This window comes from Alexandromys fortis, unplaced genomic scaffold (genome assembly GCF_014885135.2).
Source record: "Alexandromys fortis isolate MF-2015 unplaced genomic scaffold, M_Fortis_MF-2015_v1.1 scaffold_184, whole genome shotgun sequence".
Taxonomy (NCBI): Eukaryota; Metazoa; Chordata; class Mammalia; order Rodentia; family Cricetidae; genus Alexandromys; species Alexandromys fortis.
Window position 1 is genome coordinate 3,282,892 of NW_026068125.1, and position 19,088 is coordinate 3,301,979.

At 39.8% G+C, this 19,088-nt stretch overlaps 1 protein-coding gene across 8 annotated transcripts in view; it reads left to right on the top strand.

Moving 5' to 3' along the window:
• The window catches only part of LOC126490665 (zinc finger protein 120-like), a 177,396-nt gene that overhangs the window by 112,645 nt on the left and 45,663 nt on the right, over window positions 1-19,088 (top strand). For 3 of the 8 annotated variants that reach the window (XM_050125751.1, XM_050125743.1, XM_050125744.1), the window contains exon 1: window positions 7,554-7,708. The exons of 4 other annotated variants lie outside the window; for them this stretch is intronic. Coding sequence is in view for 2 of the 4 variants with exons in the window: in XM_050125743.1 (XP_049981700.1) it covers window positions 7,706-7,708 (3 nt within the window). In the remaining 2 variants the exon portion in view is untranslated. Of the gene's footprint in view, window positions 1-4,568; window positions 4,683-7,553; window positions 7,709-19,088 lie in introns of those variants that run through there. One more of the 8 variants, XM_050125746.1, reaches the window with a different exon arrangement.

Consider the following 19,088-nt stretch of genomic DNA (forward strand, 5'->3'; position numbering starts at 1 on the left):
GGCAGCCCCAACCACACCAATTAGAGGAAAAGATGACTAGACAAAGTAAGAACACACGCAACACCACAAAGAGCAACATGACACCAGTAAAATCTAGAGACCCTACAACAGCAAGACTTAACAACCAAATATAGATGAAACAAAGAAAATGATCTAAAAAATAACTTCAGGAGAATGTTTAAGACTCTTAAAGAGGAAATGAGAAATTTCCTCAAAGAAATGGAGGAAAAGACAAACAAAAAATTGGAAGACAACAACAAATCCCTTAAAGAAAATCAAGAAAAAGCAATCAATCATTTGAAAGAAACTATACAAGACTTGAAAACTGAAATAGAGACAATAAAGAAAACACAAACTGGGGTAATTATAGAAACAGAAATCATGAAAAAACAATCAGGAACCACAAATGCAAATATAAATAGAAGAATACAAAAGATTGAAGAGAGAATCTCAAGCACTGAAGATACAATAGAGGAAATAGACTCATCACTGAAAGAAAACATTAAATCTGACAAAAGCTCCAGGAAATATGGGACAAAATGAAAAGACTAAACCTAAGAATAATAGGTATAGAAGAAGGAGGAAATGTTCAACTCAAAAGCACAGAAAATATATTTAACAAAATCATAGAAAAAAACCTTTCCCTACCCAAAGAAAGATATGCCTATGAAGATTCAAAAAGCATAAAGAACAAGTAGACTGGATCAAAAAAAGTTTCCTCACCACATAATATTCAAAACACTAAACATACAGAATAAAGAAAGAATAGTAAGATCGGCAAAAGAAAAAAGTCCACGTAACATATAAAGGAAGACCTATCACCATTACACCTGACATCTCAAGGGAGGCAATGAAAGCCAGAAGGTCATGTTCAAGGTTTATGAAGATATTAAGAGACCATGAATGCCAGCCTAGACTACTATACCCAGCAAAACTTTCAATCACCATAGAAGGACAAAATATGATAATCCATGGGGGAAAAACAGATTTAAACAATACCTAGCCACAAACCCAGCCCCACATGAAGTACTAGAAGCAAAACTCCAACCCAACGAGTTTTGGCTGTATCAAAACAAAACAAAACAAAAACCACAGACAATGGATGGTTTCACAGGAGCAAATACAAAAGAAAGGAAAAACACACAAATTAACATAACTAACAATGAGAAGTAAATTAACAGAAGATATCAAGCATTGGTCATTAATATATTTTTATATTAATAACTCAACTCACCTGTAAAAAGACACAGACTAACGGGTTGGATACGAAAAGAGAAACCATCCTTCTCCTGCATACAAGAAACACAACTCAACCTCAAAGACAGACATCGCCTCAGAGTAAAGGGTTGGGAAAAAATATTTCCAACCAAATGGACATAAGAAACAAGCTGGTGGAGCTAACCTAATATCTAACAAAATAGACTTCAAACTAAAATAAATCAAAAGAGACAAAGAAGGATGTTTCATATTAGTCACTGGGAAAAAAAATCCATCAAGAGGAAATCTCAATCCTGAACATCTATGCCCCAAATACAAGGGCACTCTCATATGTAAAAGAAAGACTTCTAAAGCTTACATCATACATTAAACCACACACAGAAATAGTGGGAGACTTCAACACTCCACTTTCACCACTGAACAGGTCAGTCAGACAAAATATTAACAGAGGAATAAGGGAACTAACAGATGTTATGACTCAAATGGACTTAATAAACATCTATAGAATCTTCCATCCAAACAGAAAAAAAATCCCTTCTTCTTAGCACCTCATAGAACCTTTTTAAAAATTGGCCATGTACTCAGTAACAAAACAAACCTCAACAGATACAAAAAAAAAAATTAAAATAACCCTTGATGGTGTAAGTCGCAAACAATGCCACACCAGTTTGGAATTACGATTAATAGGGTGGTGTTTATTTAAAGGGGAATAACCGTCCCAGACAACAGCCCTCTGTGCAATCAGGAAGGAGCCTAGTTGCCTGAAACGGAGCAGGAAGTGAAGAGAAGTGAGAAGGGAAGTAGCTGCTTTTGTAAAGGCCCAATGGTCTGGTATCTCAGCGGCTATAGGCTGGAGGAGTGGAAGGACCTCTGGCAACAAACCCTATGTGTCTTATCAGATCACCATGGCTTAACACTATAAATCAACAGTAATACTAATTCCAGAAAACCAACAAATACATGGAAACTGGGCAATGCTCACCTCATCAATGGGTCAAGGAAGAAATAAAGGGAGAAATTAAAGACTTCCTAAAATTCAATGAAAATGACCACACAACATCCCCGTATTTATGGGACACAATGAAAACAGTGTTAAGAGAAAAGTTGATAGCACTAAATCCCTACATAAAGAAGCTGAACAAAATCTCACACTAGTGAATTAACAGAACATTTGAAAACTTTAGAACAAAAAGAAGCAAACTCACCAGAGAAATAGCAGGAAATAATCAAATTGAGAGCTGAAATCAACAAAATAGAAAGAAAGAAAACAATACAAAGAATCAATGAGACAAAGAGTTGGTTCTTCGAGAAAATAAACAAAATAGACAATCCTTTATTCAAACCAACTAAAAGGCAGAGAGAGAATGTCCAAATTAACAAAATCAGAAATGACAAAGGGGACATAGCAACAGACACAGAGGAAATACAGAGAATCATCAGGTCATATTCTGAAAACCTGTACTCCACAAAATTGTAGCTTAAAGGAAATGGACAACTTTCTGTATAAGTATCACTTCCCAAAATTAAATCAAGACCAGATAAACAAATTAAAGAGACCTATAACTTTTGAAGAAATAGAAACGGTCATCAAAATTCTTCCAACCAAAAAAAAAAGGGGGGGCCAGGACCACATTGTTTTAGCTCAAAATTCCACAAGTTTTCCAAAGAAGAACTAACACCACCCCTCAAATTGTTCCACACAGTAGAAACTTTGCCAAACTCTTTTTATGAGACTGCAATTACCCTGATACTCAAACCACATAAAGATATTAGTTAGAAGGAAAACTACAGGCCAATCTCACTCATGAACATTGATGTAAAAATACTAAATAAAATACTGGCATTAACATCCTGCTCACTGTGTAGACCAAACTAGCTTGAATTCAAAGACTTCTGCCTGGCTCTGTTACCATGTTTGTCCATGTTCATTTCTGGGAATAATTTGACAGGGACCTGTGACTGTAAGAGAAATTGTTCTTAAACTCTGTGCACTTTGTTTTTAAGTTTTATTATTCTTTTCATTGTGTGTGTGTGTGAGAGAGAGAGAGAGAGAGAGAGAGAGACAGAGACAGAGAGAGACAGAGAGAGAGACAGAGAGAGAGACAGAGAGAATAGCACACATTTTCCTCAAAGTGATCTTTCTGCATCTGCTTCTTGCATGCTACTATGATAGGCTTGCATACCCTTTATGGCTCAAGTTGGCAGTTTTCAAACTATTGAGTGAGACTTGTGAATGGAGAGACAAGAATAGCTTTCTGTAGAAAGATGAAGGAGTCAGAGACACAACCTCATGCTGTGTTATTGCAAACTATTTGTTTATAGGAACCTTTACTGAGGTTAATTAGGGACACATTTAAGAAGAGGATTTCAGGATAGGTCAATACAAATCAGTTATTTTATTTTGAGACAGGGTCTCTGTATTTTTGACTGTCCTGAACTAAGAATGTAGATGAGTTTGGCACCAAAAATCCCAGAATTCTAGGTTCCCCTCTGCTAAAGTATTGAAATAAAAGAGGTAGGTCACATCATCCATCTTGTAATTTTATTTTGTATTTACTTATGACTAGTTTGTACTTGTGTGCTCATTTATGTGTAGAAATGTGTGTATGTGTGTCACGGTATGGGTGTAAAAGTCAGAGAATAACGTTAGATGTTGGTACTTTCCCGTTAAGCATATTTGAGACGGGGTCTCTTGTTTGTTATCACATGTTTACAGCTTGCAGGATTTTTCATGTCTCCCTTTTATCTTGCCTTAAAAGCATTGGATTATAGGCACACACTTTTGCAACTTGCTTTATACTGCAGAAGTAAATAGATAGCTACAAAGTGAGTTACTTTGTCTGTTAATACATTTTCTCAGTCCAAAAGTTTATTAAGAAGAGATTTTTGGAGCGAGTCTGTTTTGAGACATAGTTTCAATTTCTATCCTGGTCTGGACTGGAACTCACTATGTAGTAGATATGCTAGACCTGGAACTTGCATAGATCCATGTGCCTCTGCCTCATGTGACCATATCTGGCTAAAACGAGATGTTTAGCATGGATTTAGCACAGATATGAGTAGAAGGAAAGGACTTTTAGAAAGTGTTGTCTGGTGGGGGTTAGCTACACTTAAGAATTGACAAAGTCATGTATACAGTTCTGTTGACTATGTAAGTTCCACTGCAATGGTTTCTTATAGAGTCTCTCTTTTTTTCTCCTTCTCCCCCCCCCCCCCTCTCTCTCTCTCTCTCTCTCTCTCTCTCTCTCTCTCTCTCTCTCTCTCTCTCTCTCTCTCTCTCTCTCTCCTCTTTGGTAACAAAATCACATGTCAGTTACTGAAGTTTGTTGGGTATGATTCTGATTTAATAGGGTAATTGCATGCATGGGTCAGAAGAGTTCTTCACTGTGCTTTACTCTACATGGAGTTCATAATCCTGCCCTGAAGTTCCTAAGAAGATTGCTTATCCTTCTTCTGGGAAAGGAGTAAGTCCATACTCAAAAGGTTTTATATACTTTGGCCTCAAACTTGGCTCAGTGGAATTTGAGATATCACTAAAAAAAGGAATATTGTCCCTGTCTACACAGGCAGTCTGCACAGCAAATTTTATTAATTTATTATTTTGTGTGATGATTAATATTGATTTTAATCTTAATTAGATATAGAATCTGCCAAGGGACAATACTCCTGGCACATCTGAGAGGACTTATCTAGATCTTATTATTCTCTGGGATGGGCTTGTGAGGGAGGATCAAGTATATAAGGTTCATTGAGATGGGAAGATTATTCTTTCAGAAGTGATATGACCACTCAATTCATTTGATTTGGTACTGAAGTATGCTAATCGCCAACATTCATCACTGTTTGCTTTCTCACAGTGGATACAGAGTTATCAGCTACCATTACCTGCCACCATGGCTACATCTTATAGATATTTTTTTTATTTGCTTTTAAAATTTTACCTTTTTGGTGTCTGCACGTTCATTCCATGACACTTAATAAATTTGAATAAGATGTCACCAAAGTCACATACGAGGTCATAAACAAAGGATAGAGCCTATAGTTCGCGATTCTAGAGAAGCTAAATAAGAAGGTGAACCCAAAGAAAAACATATATTTATCCTCCTGGATATTGGAAGTAGACAAGATCGCTGGGGAAAAGTTGGGAGCATGGAGGAGGGGGTGGGTGGAGGGAAGGGGATATGGGGAGAGAGAAGGGGAGAAGGGGAAGATGGGGAGAGCTTGGGAGAATGAGATGGTTAAAATGGAGGAAGGGTTGATATGGGAACAGGGAAGAAGGTATCTTAGTTAAGGGAGCCATTTTAGGGTTGGCAAGAGACTTGGCTCTAGAGGGGTTCCCAGGTGTCCAAGGAGATGTCCCTAGCTAGGTCCTTGGGCAGCAGAGGAGAGTGTGCCTGAACTGGCCTTCTCCCATAGCCACACTGATGAATATCTTTCATATCACCATAAAACCTTCATCTGACGATGGATGGACATAGAGACAGAGACCCACCTTGGAGCACTGGACTGAGCTCCCAGGTCCAAATGAAGAACAGAAGGAGGGAGAACATGAGGAAGGAAGTCAAGACTGCGAGGGATGCGTCCACCCACCGAGACGGTGGGACTGATCTAATGGGAGCTCACCAAGGCCAGCTGGACTGGGACTGAACAAGCATGTGATCAAACCAGACTCTCTGAATGTGGCTGACAATGAGGGCTGACTGAGAAGCCAATGAAAATGGCACCAGGTTTTGATTCTACTGCATGTACTGCCTTTTTGGGAGCCTAGTCTGTTTGGATACACACATTCCTAGACCTGGATGGAGGGGGAAGGGCCTTGGACTTACCACAGGGCAGTGCACCCTGACTTCTCTTAGGACTGGAGAGGGAGGGTGGAGAATGGGAGGGAAATGGGAGAATGGGAGGAGGTGGAAATTTTAAATAAATAAATAAATTTAAAAAATACAAATGAAATGCCACCACACATGACATTTATATAGTGTCAGGGTCTCAGGGGATGAGGAGGAGACTTTGCCCTGCTGCTGATTTCATGGAGCTAATATCTTTCTGCCTCTTCCCTGCTCCCATTTTTCATTTCAGAGCTCTTGTTACTTGACTGAGGGTAAGTCAAGCTTGTTAGAGGCTACAAACACTAACTTCAAGACAGGGAATAGGAACACTTCACCAGACTCTACCCAGTGTTCCATGAAGTTACATGTCATTAGGGCTAAATTTTATACAGGTTGTATACTCAGAAGACAGAAATACCCCCTTTTATAATAAAATACCAACAGTCAGCAAACCTGGTGGTGGTCATCCTTTGTAAGCAAGGACAGCTGATCATAGGATGGTGCTAATGTTTGTGCTTAAATAATGCTGACCAACAAGAATCCAAACAAATAAAGCTGAATAGAAACTGTGTATAAGATTATGTAATAAATTCATATTTGCTTGGTACAGTCTGTTAAACTGAAATTCAGAGAAAACACAAGAGAGTCTTCATATAATACATGGCATCACTACAATAACCATGCTTTTTGTTAATATTAGGTGTATGTAGGCAATACAAAGAAACAGTTAACACCTAATAAATTATACAGCTTAACTAATGGAACTCTCTTAAAAGTATGATGTTCCTGTTTAGTGTAGAGAGATCTTTACACAGAGGCTTAGAGGCTCCCCTGCCCCCAGCTAAATTCTATTTTTTAACTATGTACTATGTTTTATATCACCAATTCTACTCTCCTACATCACTGCTGAGTAGTGGAGAGCTACCCAGTACACAAGATCCAATTTATAATCTTCTCAAAATTAACTCCAAGTGGATCTTACACATAAATGTCAAAGTTCAGAATTTCTACTAGATACTTGAGTTTTGAACCTGTCTAGGTCTTAGGAGGTTTTTCTGAGGCCCTGGTGTATAGAGTGGGAGAAAATAGTTCCTTCTCTGAAACTAGGAATATGCTTGTGAGAGCTGATAAAGGTCTGGGACCCTGGCCTTTGGGAAAGGGTTGTTTCATATCCTGAGAACCATCTCTTTCCACACTTGGGACTGTGGTTATCAAGCCCGTGGCCACTGTGGACTTTGTCTATAATGTTCTAGAGATATCCTGTGTTTCTCTTATGCAATGTTATCTGAATTGCCTGCTTCCTTCTCTCAAAATGAACCCACTGGTTTATATTAACAAGACACTTGCTGAGGAATTTTCTGCAAATCTCTAGCTAAACTGGATAGTTCTGTTCTACAGGTTTAAGTCAGGACTGTGCTGTGTCCCTTCGCCTCACCAGGTCTTGTCACTCAAACCTCACTAACCAATCAGGGCCTTGAGCCAGTCAGATGGGCGGGTTCTTCTTCCGGGACCTAGCTTTCAGGCTCAGCTTCCCTGCTGAGCAAGTCGGAAGTTGTGCCCTGTGCTGCTCTGTGGGATCCTTTGTGGGTAGAGCACTCGGCACCCGTGCCAGGGTGAGCAAGGGGCTTCTGTGCCCAGACGGGAAGGAGTGGCCGGCCATGGTGAGTGAGGGGCTTCTGTTCCCAGCGGCCTGCTGAGCAGCAGGAGCCAGGTGGTGGGTCCTTCCTGGGACTGGGTAAGAGCTAGCGGCCAGATGCAGAGTTCCGCAGGGTCCAGCGTGGTCCTGCGTGGTCCCGCTTGTCCCACATGTACCTTTCTTGCCCTGCCTGTCCCGCATATTCCTTCCCGGCCCTACGTGTCCTATGTGGTCCTTGCAACTTCCTGGGCTTGGGCGGCACTTGACTCTGTGGGCTGTGTCTGTGCAGCTCACAGGGAGCAAGACTTAGAAATATCGTTGTAGTTGCTGTCACTGAAATGCTAGCACCCGTAGTGCTTGTATTGTTACTATGGAAGGCAAATTTGTCAATCTCAGAAAGCCCTGATTGTTAGGATTCAGTCATTATGCTGGCCTGTCCCCTGGCTGGGTGCATTCAGGCAGAACACTGGCCAACCCAGAGTCCATACTGTTAGGTCAGTGTGTGGTCTGTAGGCAGGCACCAAAAGCCCCTTTAAGAGATAAGCTCCGCCCACTCCAACTTCCTTTCTGCTATTTCTCTGAAGAAGTAGATGGTCTTTGAGCAGTATTTCTCTGTCACTCACTCTGATGGTCTCTCTCTCTCTCTCTCTCTCTCTCTCTCTCTCTCTCTCTCTCTCTCTCTCTCCTCTCTCTCTCTGTCTTCCCATGAGGCAGCTCTGCACTCCCCTTCTCTCTCCCTTTGCTCCCTTCCCACCTTCTCCCAATAAAACTCTTCATGTATGTGAGATCTGCATGGCTTGTCTGTCATCCACCTTGGGACTCTTTGGACCTGCCAAAGTCCCTCTTGTGCTGTATCTTAACACTGGTCTGTCTGGTATCTTCTAGAAGCTCTGCACTTGTAAAATTTAACATTTAGGTTTCGGATCTATCCTAGTGAATATCCATAGTTAATTTTATGGAACTGGTAAACAGTATCCCCTGTGGAGAGCAGCACTCCACTGCTAAACTGTGGTGTAGAAGAGCAGAATGGATGGAAATAGAATTGATGGTATAAGGAGTTACCCATTCTTAGGAGACAGTAAGCCACAAAGTAGAATTAAGCCAAGGGAGGACTGTCTTCCAGATATGGCAAAGATAAGTAGTATGCTAACCATGGCTGTTAGAGATTAGTATGATAAGTTGCAAATATTTGTTCCCCAGGATTAACCAGCCATTAAACACTATTCCCATAACAAGGAGACAACCCTTGATTTACAGCCAGCCAAAAAGGTCTCCCTATTCCCTGCTCCCCTGTCAAAGAACAGGCCTTTAGCATGCTGCTGAAGGGGCAATTACAGGGTCACAAACATCATTATTACGTGCTGGTGTGCCATAAAGGATGTATTAAGTCTCTCTGCATCTCTGGTATTTTTGAAAGGTGGTTTTGAGTCAGGGTTTCATATGTAGATTGAGGTGGACTTGAACCCTTTCTGTATCCCCACTGAGCATTCCCCTTTGTTATGCTCCAAACTAACCACCGTCAATTCTTGGATTACAGGTCTGTAGCTTCGCAGAGTTCTAAAGTGATTGGTTTGAGTCACATACTGAGCTGTCCATTGCAGTAACAGGAAAAGGGGAAAATGATTTGTGTGTGGAGCATGGCATCTCCCTTCAGACCAGAAGAAGAGGTGTACTGTGTACATTGTAAGGACAAACAGCCTAGGCAATAGCTAGGTCATGGCCGGAAGTTTAAGGTAGTGAGATGCAGATGTCTTCATCGTAAGAAAGAACCTGCTGGGGCAGTGTGAGTGGCTCTCTGTGTAATTTAACTCCTTGTTTTAATCCTTCCATGTGAATGCAGATAGACAGAATTGGTGGGTGTACAATTTAGGGAGAGTAATTTGAAGTACTGATTATTCAGTGTGCATTTAGGGATCTCTCCTGTGCAAATATGGGCAGTCATGGTTGATACAGTGAAGTCAGCTCAGAGATTTGAGCCACAGGTCATTGACTTTATCTCCATGTGTCAGTTTATAGCACCCAGCAGTTAACACTTTACATGGCACAAAGTCATACAATGTCTTATAACGGTATTCTCTCTAGCAGCAAAGCACCAACTCTGTTGCAAAGTCAGTATAGCTAAGTGCTCTTCCAATTAATTCTATCATTTTAAAAAGTCAATTATTCATTTAAAAAAGTCAATTATTTGTATCTTTTTTAAACTTCACTTTCTTTAAATGCATTACAGTGCCAATCTCTATATGTATCTATTTTCCAATGTTACCCAGCCATTAATAATTTCGTTCCATTTTTTTCTTAGTTGCTATTTTTTGATTCATTTATTTATAATAGTTTACAGAGCAGTGGTTCTCAACCTGAGGGGTTGAGGCTCCCTTTACAGGGAACATGTGACCCTATCAGAAGAGTGGCCAACGACCATCAGAATACACAGATATTTTTAGTATAATTTATAACAGTAGCAAAATTTTAGTTATGAAGTAGCAGTGAAAATAATTTTCTAGTAGGCAGTCACCACCTCATAAGGAATGGTATTACTGTGTGACATTAGGAAGCTTGAGAACCACTGGTTTAGATCAATGTCTCCTGTAGCTCAGGCTTGCCTCACACTATATAATTGAGAATTGATTTGAACACCTAATCCTGCCTGGGCTACACAATGCTGGAAAGACTCTTTCCATGCTGGTCCTTGATTGAGAAGGAAAAGTAGGCCAGTGAATGAAGAGCCTCCAACTTCTGTAGATTTCATTGTGAGTTTACAAATGAAGACCTGTGTAAGAATTGAGTCCCCCGGCCATCTGTAAACAGGTGTAGTCACAGCACAGAGAGGGGAGAAAGGAGCGTGAAACTTTTGTGCTGTAACAGGAGGAGGAACAGGAAAAGCTCTGGGAGGATGGAAGATTCTACTAAACTACAAATTTCCCAGATTAGGACTCTCTCTGACCTGTTGTGGAAGGACAGAGCTGGGAGGGCTTGTGTTATCTAAGTCTCATTTGATCTCTGCTCACACAGTAGCATCACTGCTAATGTTCTGAGGTCCATCCGGGAGGTCCTAACCAGTGAGGAACTTTGGGAAGTGCCAGTGGGAGGTAGCTTACAGGATCTTTCCTGGATTCTCCTTTGTTTCTGCTGTAGAGAACTATAAGAAAGACCATAGTCATGCCATGGTGAACATGGCCTCCAGCTTAGGAAGACCAGGTTGGCTGAGCTGCAGAGTCTGAGCTGCTGGGACTGGAATGGACCATGAGCCAGGCTGTTTCTGTTGGTCCCTTTGGTGACTTGGGCAGTGGTCCTTTGCCTCTGAGCCCTTGGCCTCTGACTGTGGATTCCCTGGGGAAGAGAAGGCTCTGCCACCCTTGAATGGGGGGCTATGATGCTTTCGATATCACTGCCCAGCGTGCACACACAGGCATTGTTTTTGTCACAATGGGAATCTGAGAAGAAAAAATGGACAGCAGAAGGTCTGGTTTCTAGAAGTGCTGAACATTGCATTTCACTTTCATGTTTGTCTTACAAATGTTTCAGGCAGTTTGGAAACTGCTAGAAAGGGAGTGAGTGATGGGGATCATCCTTTAGCAATGGAGCGCTTTAAGTTTCTGCTACTGTTAGCCACCATGGTATGATTCAGTGAAGTTCAGTGCCAGGATACAAAAGGAAATTCTGCAGAGGTATCTCAGATTTGCATGCTGTTGGGTAGGTGGATGGGACAGATGCCACATCTTGTGAATAATCCATGGGGTAGGAAGCAGATTAAATTATTCTTCTAAAGTGTTTTCTGTGTGGGTATCATTGGAACTTGGTTTGCCTTAAACCACAAGGAAGCATGAAGGGCTACAGAACAAGATCTGGCTGAGATCATCTCCCTTTTTGGAGAACTTTAGAGCCTATGTGGAATAAATATCAGTAGCAAGATGGTCAGAAACATAACATTTTAATGGTCACTTTGAGTTAATTTGTGGGTGTTGTGAAGTCAGTGTTTGATTTTCTATATACATAGAATCATAGATAGCTGGATAACATTGGTCAGTATGACACTTTTTTTGGCTGAGTTTCTTCTGATCTTTTGGTTAAAAGCTGATTATATTTTCCTGCATTATGTTTTGGCTTTTATTCTCTATCCTTTTTTATTGTTGATTACTGTAGTTTTGTGGTAAATATAAAAGTCATAGTGTGTCAATGTGTTTACTATCGTTTCATAATCCCATTGGGCATTCTGAGTGTTTCTACTTTGTGCGTAGCTTCGGGTCAACTTTCCTGTTATAAATTATTGGCCACGGTCTTTGGAGTGTATTCAGTTTATGGTGCAAATTTACCATATACAACTCTTTAATGTTGATGCATCATGTAACCAAGGATCATTTATATATTTAGGTTTTGTGCTTGTTGTTGTTAATCTGTGAAAGACTTTTGGTTTATTGGATAAACAGTATTATATCTGAGTTCTTGTCCCAACACCCACTTTGGAGCCTCATAACCATCTACTAGTGCTCCAGATTCAGGATAACCAACTCCTTTTTCCTTGTGTGTCACCTGTACATACATGGAAGTCATTCTCTTGAACACAAGTGTGAACATAAAAATGTGGGTACATTTACTCTCAAAAGTTATTTTTCTTAGAAAACATTTAGAGCAAAGCAAGTTGCTGTAGGTGTGTAATGCAAATCATTGGGATTCTTTAAAAATCTGTTATCTTGCATTTCATTTCAAAAAGTTTTCCTTTCCATACTGTGTGGCAGACTAAAACCCACATCAGTCATAGGAAACAATATGGTTTCTAAGTGATCCTGATTTTCATGAGCAAGAAGGTTGATATGCATAGTTAGCATTCCAAAAGTTATATTTTATTATGCTGATGGTCACCACACAAGGTTCATCTTCCAAATTCCTAGATATGGTCCTAAGTCTATTTCCCTAAGGCTGCTCACTTGTGTGACATATCTTAGTTGATGATCAGGTCCAGTCTCTAACAGAAGTCTCTAGTTCAAGAGTCTGCATTCTGGGAGAGATGCTCTAGTTGCAGGGCTCATCAAGGTGGCAGATGTTCAGAGCCCAGCATTCCTCTTGGTATCTGCTTATATACTGTCCTGTGGTTGACCTGTGGTTGTAGGACTGTGTCTGATCATCTTGAGTGAGTGAGATTCTGGGTTCTGGTTATCAGGTACAGCCTTGGATGTGGTAGTGTTCATGATTAAGTTGTTTTTGCATTATGAAAATGCTTTTTTTTTTTTTTGCCGGGTGGTGGTGGCGCACGCCTTTAATCCCAGCACTCGGGAGGCAGAGACAGGCGGATCTCTGTGAGTTTGAGACCAGCCTGGTCTACAAGAGCTAGTTCTAGGACAGGCTCCAAAACCACAGAGAAACCCTGTCTCAAAAAAAAAATGCTTTTTTTTTTAAACTATGCTCATTACATTTTATCCGCTAGTCCTTGATACATACAGTAAATATTTCAACTACTAATAGGCAAATAAATGCAGGCGAATAAATTTTAGGCACTAAAACATATAACTATTAAGTAAAATGGTCAAAACAATATAGATCACAGGATATTGTTTTGATCTGTCTGGCATATAGATATTTTCCTATTTTTTTTATTTTCTCTAGGTTTGGTATGTACCAAGTTGAAAACACATTCAGAACTAAAAAGAAATGCAATCACTTTCAGACATACATGTTGTAAAGGGGGACATAGCAATATTGAAACTGCAGGAACCTGAGCTAAGCTAATCACAGTAGATTATCTTCCTTACTTGCCTGGTGTCAAGTAGGTGCAAGTGGTTCATGGTCATGGGAGAGGTATTGTTCTTTTATTAGTTAAAAGAGCAACTAAGATTTCAGTAAGCTTCATAATGAGCTTCCAATATTGTTTCTTAGATCTTTGTATGTTAATATGAAAAAGAAAATGATGAACATAAAGCATCAGGAAGTCTGCTGAGTCTCCAGCGGCATCCATCTCTGGTTTGTGACTAATGTATAGATGCTCTCTTTTGTCAAAATGTCATTGACATTGTGGGGCAGAAGCAAAAATTTTGAATGCAACATTTCCTGAAGAAGTTTCTTTAGTCATGGTTTGCCCAGATATATCTGCCAGAATCATGCTTGGCTGGTTTGTTCCTTCTGGTATGGTAGTCGTCTATGGAGCTCATTGTTATAGTTCCTCTTAAGGTCAAGTTTATTAAACAAGCCCAAAAGAATCATAAGGAATTTATATGCGAAAGGGCCAATATTATATGTGCAAAAAGCCAAGAGCTCTCCTTTTTTCCCCAGTGGAATAATATCTATGTGGAGAAGCAAGTATAGTAAAATTGAAATATCCTATCAGTCACAACAAATAAAAAGCATTTTTTAAAAGTCCTTCCTCTCTTCAACAGAATTCTTGCAGCTCAGCTCAGTGCTTGGCTGTAAATCTCTACTTCTGTTTCCATCACTTACTGGATGAAGGCCCTCTTAAGAAAATTAGGGCAGTAACCAATCTGATTGTAGGAGATGGCCAATTCAGGAACCCTCTCCACTATTACTAGGGGTAGAAAGAACATTTGTAAGCTTGCTGACTATGGATATAGGCTATAGTGTTTCTTTTTTCTTTTTTGTAGAATCCATGCCCACACCAAGAGGTTTTCCTTGGGTTCAGTAGAGACTTATATATGGACATTTTCCCATAGAAAATGGCTGAGATATGTCAGTGTACTCATTGCAAAGTGAATCTTGATTAGATGCATTCTTCTCTTTATTTCTCTGAATAAGTTGTAGCAGATAATTTTAAGAGATCTGGTTGTCAACCGATAATTTCTTCAACTTTCCTGCTGTATATTTGTTAATATCTGCCAATGGTTGCTTTAATACATGAATTTCCAGATGAAGTCCAGTAAGTTCATGAGTAGTACCTAGTCCATTTCTGATATCTGCTGTATCTTGCTTGAAAAAGAACAGAGGAAACTATGCCATCTTCAGTTAAGGAGCCAGCCAACATAGCTGCAGCAACTATTGATTTATAAGGGCTTTCTGGAAGCAAATCTATTTCCTGAGGAGTAGGGAAGACTGGTATTCTACTGAATTCAGGCTCAGAGTAGAGTGCTTCAGGTGGGAGCCATGATTTGAGCTTGAAGGTAAATGAGATCTTTGGGATCCTAGGTATAATTATGTGATTTAGGTAGACTAAGGTCAGGAATTACCATGGACTCCCCAGTAACCATTGGTGGGGAAGGAGGGATGTTGAAAAGTGCCACCTTGTAGTGGGCTGTGAAGAATTTATTGTTCTCATCCTACCCTCCTTTTTCAATAATGCATGGTGTTTGGCTGCCTTCTTTGATTTCACAGAATTTCCACGTTATGGGGAAGACATAGCCTTCACCAAATTGGGGTCCTTTGTGCAGAGTTCCTGCATGTGATATATTGAATATGGCCTTATGGGTCACAAAGTGTCTAATGCCCCATTCCTTGAGCTGTGATAGTAGGAGAATCATGTAGAAATAATTGGGAAGTCCAGGTTATATATGCTTCCAGGGTTCCAGTTTGGAAAGGTCCATACCTGCTGTTTTCCGCCAATGTATGTTTCTGTAGTCTGACATTTTTAGGTGGTACTTGACACAGAGGAATCCTAGGATCTGGGGAATCCTCTAGTTGTACATTGTATCATGTCCATTCTTGGGTTAATGTAATTAATTTGGTAGCTGAAAAAAGTCCAGGCTGGAATTTCAACAGTCTGGGAACTAATGTTCCATATTTGGGGAGGAAAAAGTATGTGATGTTCCTGGTGTGGCTATCTGGAGGTATTGATGAGTCTTGTTTCGTTGTCATGTAGTGGCATTCAGGGTATAAACGCCACAAAAATTATTTTTTTTTGCAATCAAATTTTTGTTTTTTGGTTATAAAGGTGGGTTCCATTGTATCATTGATAATTAGTGGAATCCATTGTTCCTTTGGTTTTATAATTTTTCTTAAAGATGTAACAGTAAATGTAGTTGTCAAGTTGTAAATCTTCTGAGAATGGTGTATGATAAAGACTAAGGTCAATTAGGCTATTCCATTATCTTTTTTGCTATTTTGCTATTTTGTTGTTGGTGTATTAAACCTTGTATAGTGGTGGTCCAGTTGAAGTAGGAATCCTTAAAGGACTACAGGAAATTTGTACACATGAGCCCTTACAAGTCCAGTCTGAATTGGGTGATTGCATTGAGCGGTCAACCAGTATGCAAGAGTTGACATTAGTCAGTGCATCAGTCTTGTTTGCATTGGTTAATACCAATCCCAGAGATTCTCATATAGATCTCTATGTAAGAGTTGAGGCCTTTTGCATTAAAAATTGTAACAATATATAGGCCACGTCAGTACAAACTTTGGCTGTCTGTGGTAAGGTATAATCTGAGTTCTGTAGAACACTGTGCAGGCACAATGTGTCTGTGTGTCTGCATGGATTCTTATCAGGTGGTGAGGTTTCAAAACCATAAAGATGTGAAGGGTTTTGGCAGTGAGCCAAAACTCAATGGAAATCTGAATGTTGTGTCCCCAATGCTATAATTTCCATCCCATCATATAGGTAGAAAAATGAATTAGTTTCAGCCTTCCCTATCCATATGTCCATTATAGTATGGTAGGTTGGGGAGTTTGGCCACAAACACTACAGTCATGTTTGGCTTATTCCATTTTGGGTATAGTCCAAAAAGTAAATTTGTACATTTGCATCTATATGACAGTAGAACTGTATTTGAAGAGAGAAAATGCCTCCATCATTTTCTCCTATTACTGAGGTACAGTTCTGGTAATCTTGTGGGCTTTTTTGTTTTGTTTTGTTTTGTATGTGTGTGTGTGGCAGATGTTGATGTCACCCCAGTCAATGATGGCTCCTCATTTTGCTTCCAATCAGAATAATTGTATACATTTTTGTTTACAATCTCTGTAGTTTTATTGTCCTGGGTGCCAATCACAGAGTTGGTCTGCCATATGTTTGAGGCCAAAAATGCTGAGAGGAATTTTGTGTTTGGTGCTATTTTTATGTCTGACATCTCAAATCTATTCTTCCCTTGTTCTTCATAAGGTAGAGGGATGATTTAAGAGACATTTCTCCCAAGTTGAAATTGTAAAGGGCTGGTGCTTCTGTGATATTTCTCCAAATTGGTGTTAAATAGCATTTCAATGGGTTTCTTTTGTTAAAATTGGTATTTTTAGTGTCCTCTTGGTCATTGGTGACTATGGCTATCAAACTTGGTACAAATATGAACATTAGCCTTTCTCATTCATCACAATAGCTATATCAGACAGTATTTCCAGTTACTTCACAATGAACATATTGCACACAGAATGCATTCCTCGTGTATGTAAGTAAGGTTTGGGATTAAGTGTTCATGGGTTCTAGTATTCTGGTAGGAATCAATCCAAGGTGCAAGGATAAGTCACCAATATCATACTTTACTCTTGATTTATTTGTTATGATGGTTGTTTCATTCATTGTTCCTATTGCTATAGATATGGTTGTTGATGAAGGGTTTGAATTATCGGAGACCTCTTAGTTTCAGCCTCAGTGCCCCCTAAGGGTTCAGACAGGACGTTTTATGAAAGTAGGACAGGCTAAAGTGTAGTAGGAGGCTGTTTGCTAGTTACTGGCCACCCAGACCCAAAATAATCATACAAAAATTATATTAATTAAAGCACTGTTTGGCCTATTAGCTTGGGATCTTATTAACTAATCTTACATTTTAAATTAACCCATTTGTATTATTTTATATTTTAACACAAGGTTTGTGGTTTGCCACTAAGATTCTGGCAGACAGGCATCTTTTTCCTTTGGTGGCTACATGGCTTCTCTCTGACTCAACTGTTTTTTTTCTCTCCTCTATCTCTGCTTATAATTTTTGCCTTGCTATATTCTGTGCTGCCATAGACCCAAAGCAGCTTCTTTATTAACCAATGGTAATAAAAACATATTCACAGCATACAGAGGGCAATTCCACAACACTAAAGGGATCTGCGGGTGACTGAATCAGCTCATACATATCTTCCTCTCATATGTCTTTTTTCTTTCAATTATGTCTCCCTATTTCACAAGGTTTCTAGTTTATATTCCCACACAGACACAATTAGCAATTCTCTAGAAGTAGCAAGGATACCAGGCACACATTTTTCAGGACCAAGAAGAGAGATAAGGCTGATAAAGTGGGTGCCTGTTATCTTACTTTTGTCTCAAAGGTCCCATGATTGTGAAGCACCCAGGCACATCTGAAAAGGGGAAATAGAGGAAGGGGCTGTGATTTCTAAGAGGGGGAGAGGTAGTTTGTCTTTTAACCACCTCTGTGTGGTTAGTTAAAGCTAGAAGTTTGTAACTGATAAATGAAAACAAAAAACGAAAACAAACAGAAAACATGACCATCCTGTGAACTCTCTTCCTAGGTGGCTGGGAACAGAACCTCATAGTAGCCATGTCAACCTGCATAATCTACAGAAGGAAAATGGGCGGATGTTGTTCTGCATTAGCATTTTGTCAAATGTTAGCTGATTAAGGGGAACTGCTCAGACTTCGAGATAACATCTAAGGTGGCTAGATCAAAGGGGGGGAATTGTGGTAGTGTAAAATCCAGAGCCTGGCATTTTTAACTTTTTAGCCAAGTGGTGCTTTGTTCCTGCTCTTGCCCAAGTGAGAAGAATGTCTTTCTCTGGGGCCTTTTCAAGAATACAAGGTACCCAGTATATATTCTATATATCAAGATTATACACCCAAATGAAAAGTCCAGTTTAACCATGCATGAGGGAGTTATGCCTAAAACTTGATCTTACACACTGCTGGGGTTTCTTGCGGGAGGGACAAGTCGCACTATTGAAAACGGAGCTCCATGACTTCACAGGGGTTTTACAAAAATGACAGTGACTATTCAAAAGGCAAGTATCCCTAAATCTCTGCAAATATGATTTCCTGCACTGGAATGTTATCCACATGGGTTAGCCTAAGTGATTTTTGTCAGTTTCATTCTCATTGTATAATCCTGTGGACCAAAGCAATGATGACTCCAACTTTGACCATCTCAGTAGTATTGGTGATGGCGAAGCATGCAATGGTGTTGTTGCAGAGCCTGATCTTGACACACAGGGTAATCTTAAACTTATAGAATTCAACAGGGGATGTCAGAATGGCTAAAATCAAAAACACCAATGATAGCCTTTGCTGGAGAGGTTGTGGAGAAAGGGGTACACTCATCCATTGCTGGTGGGAATGCAAACTTGTGCAACCACTCTGGAAAGCAGTGTGGTGGTTTCTCAGAAAATTCGGGATCAACCTACCCCTGGACCCAGCAATACCACTCTTGGGAATATACCCAAGAGAGGCCTTATCATACAACAAAAATATATGCTCTACTATGTTCATAGCAGCATTGTTTGTGATAGCCAGAACCTGGAAACAACCTAGATGCCCTTCAATTGAA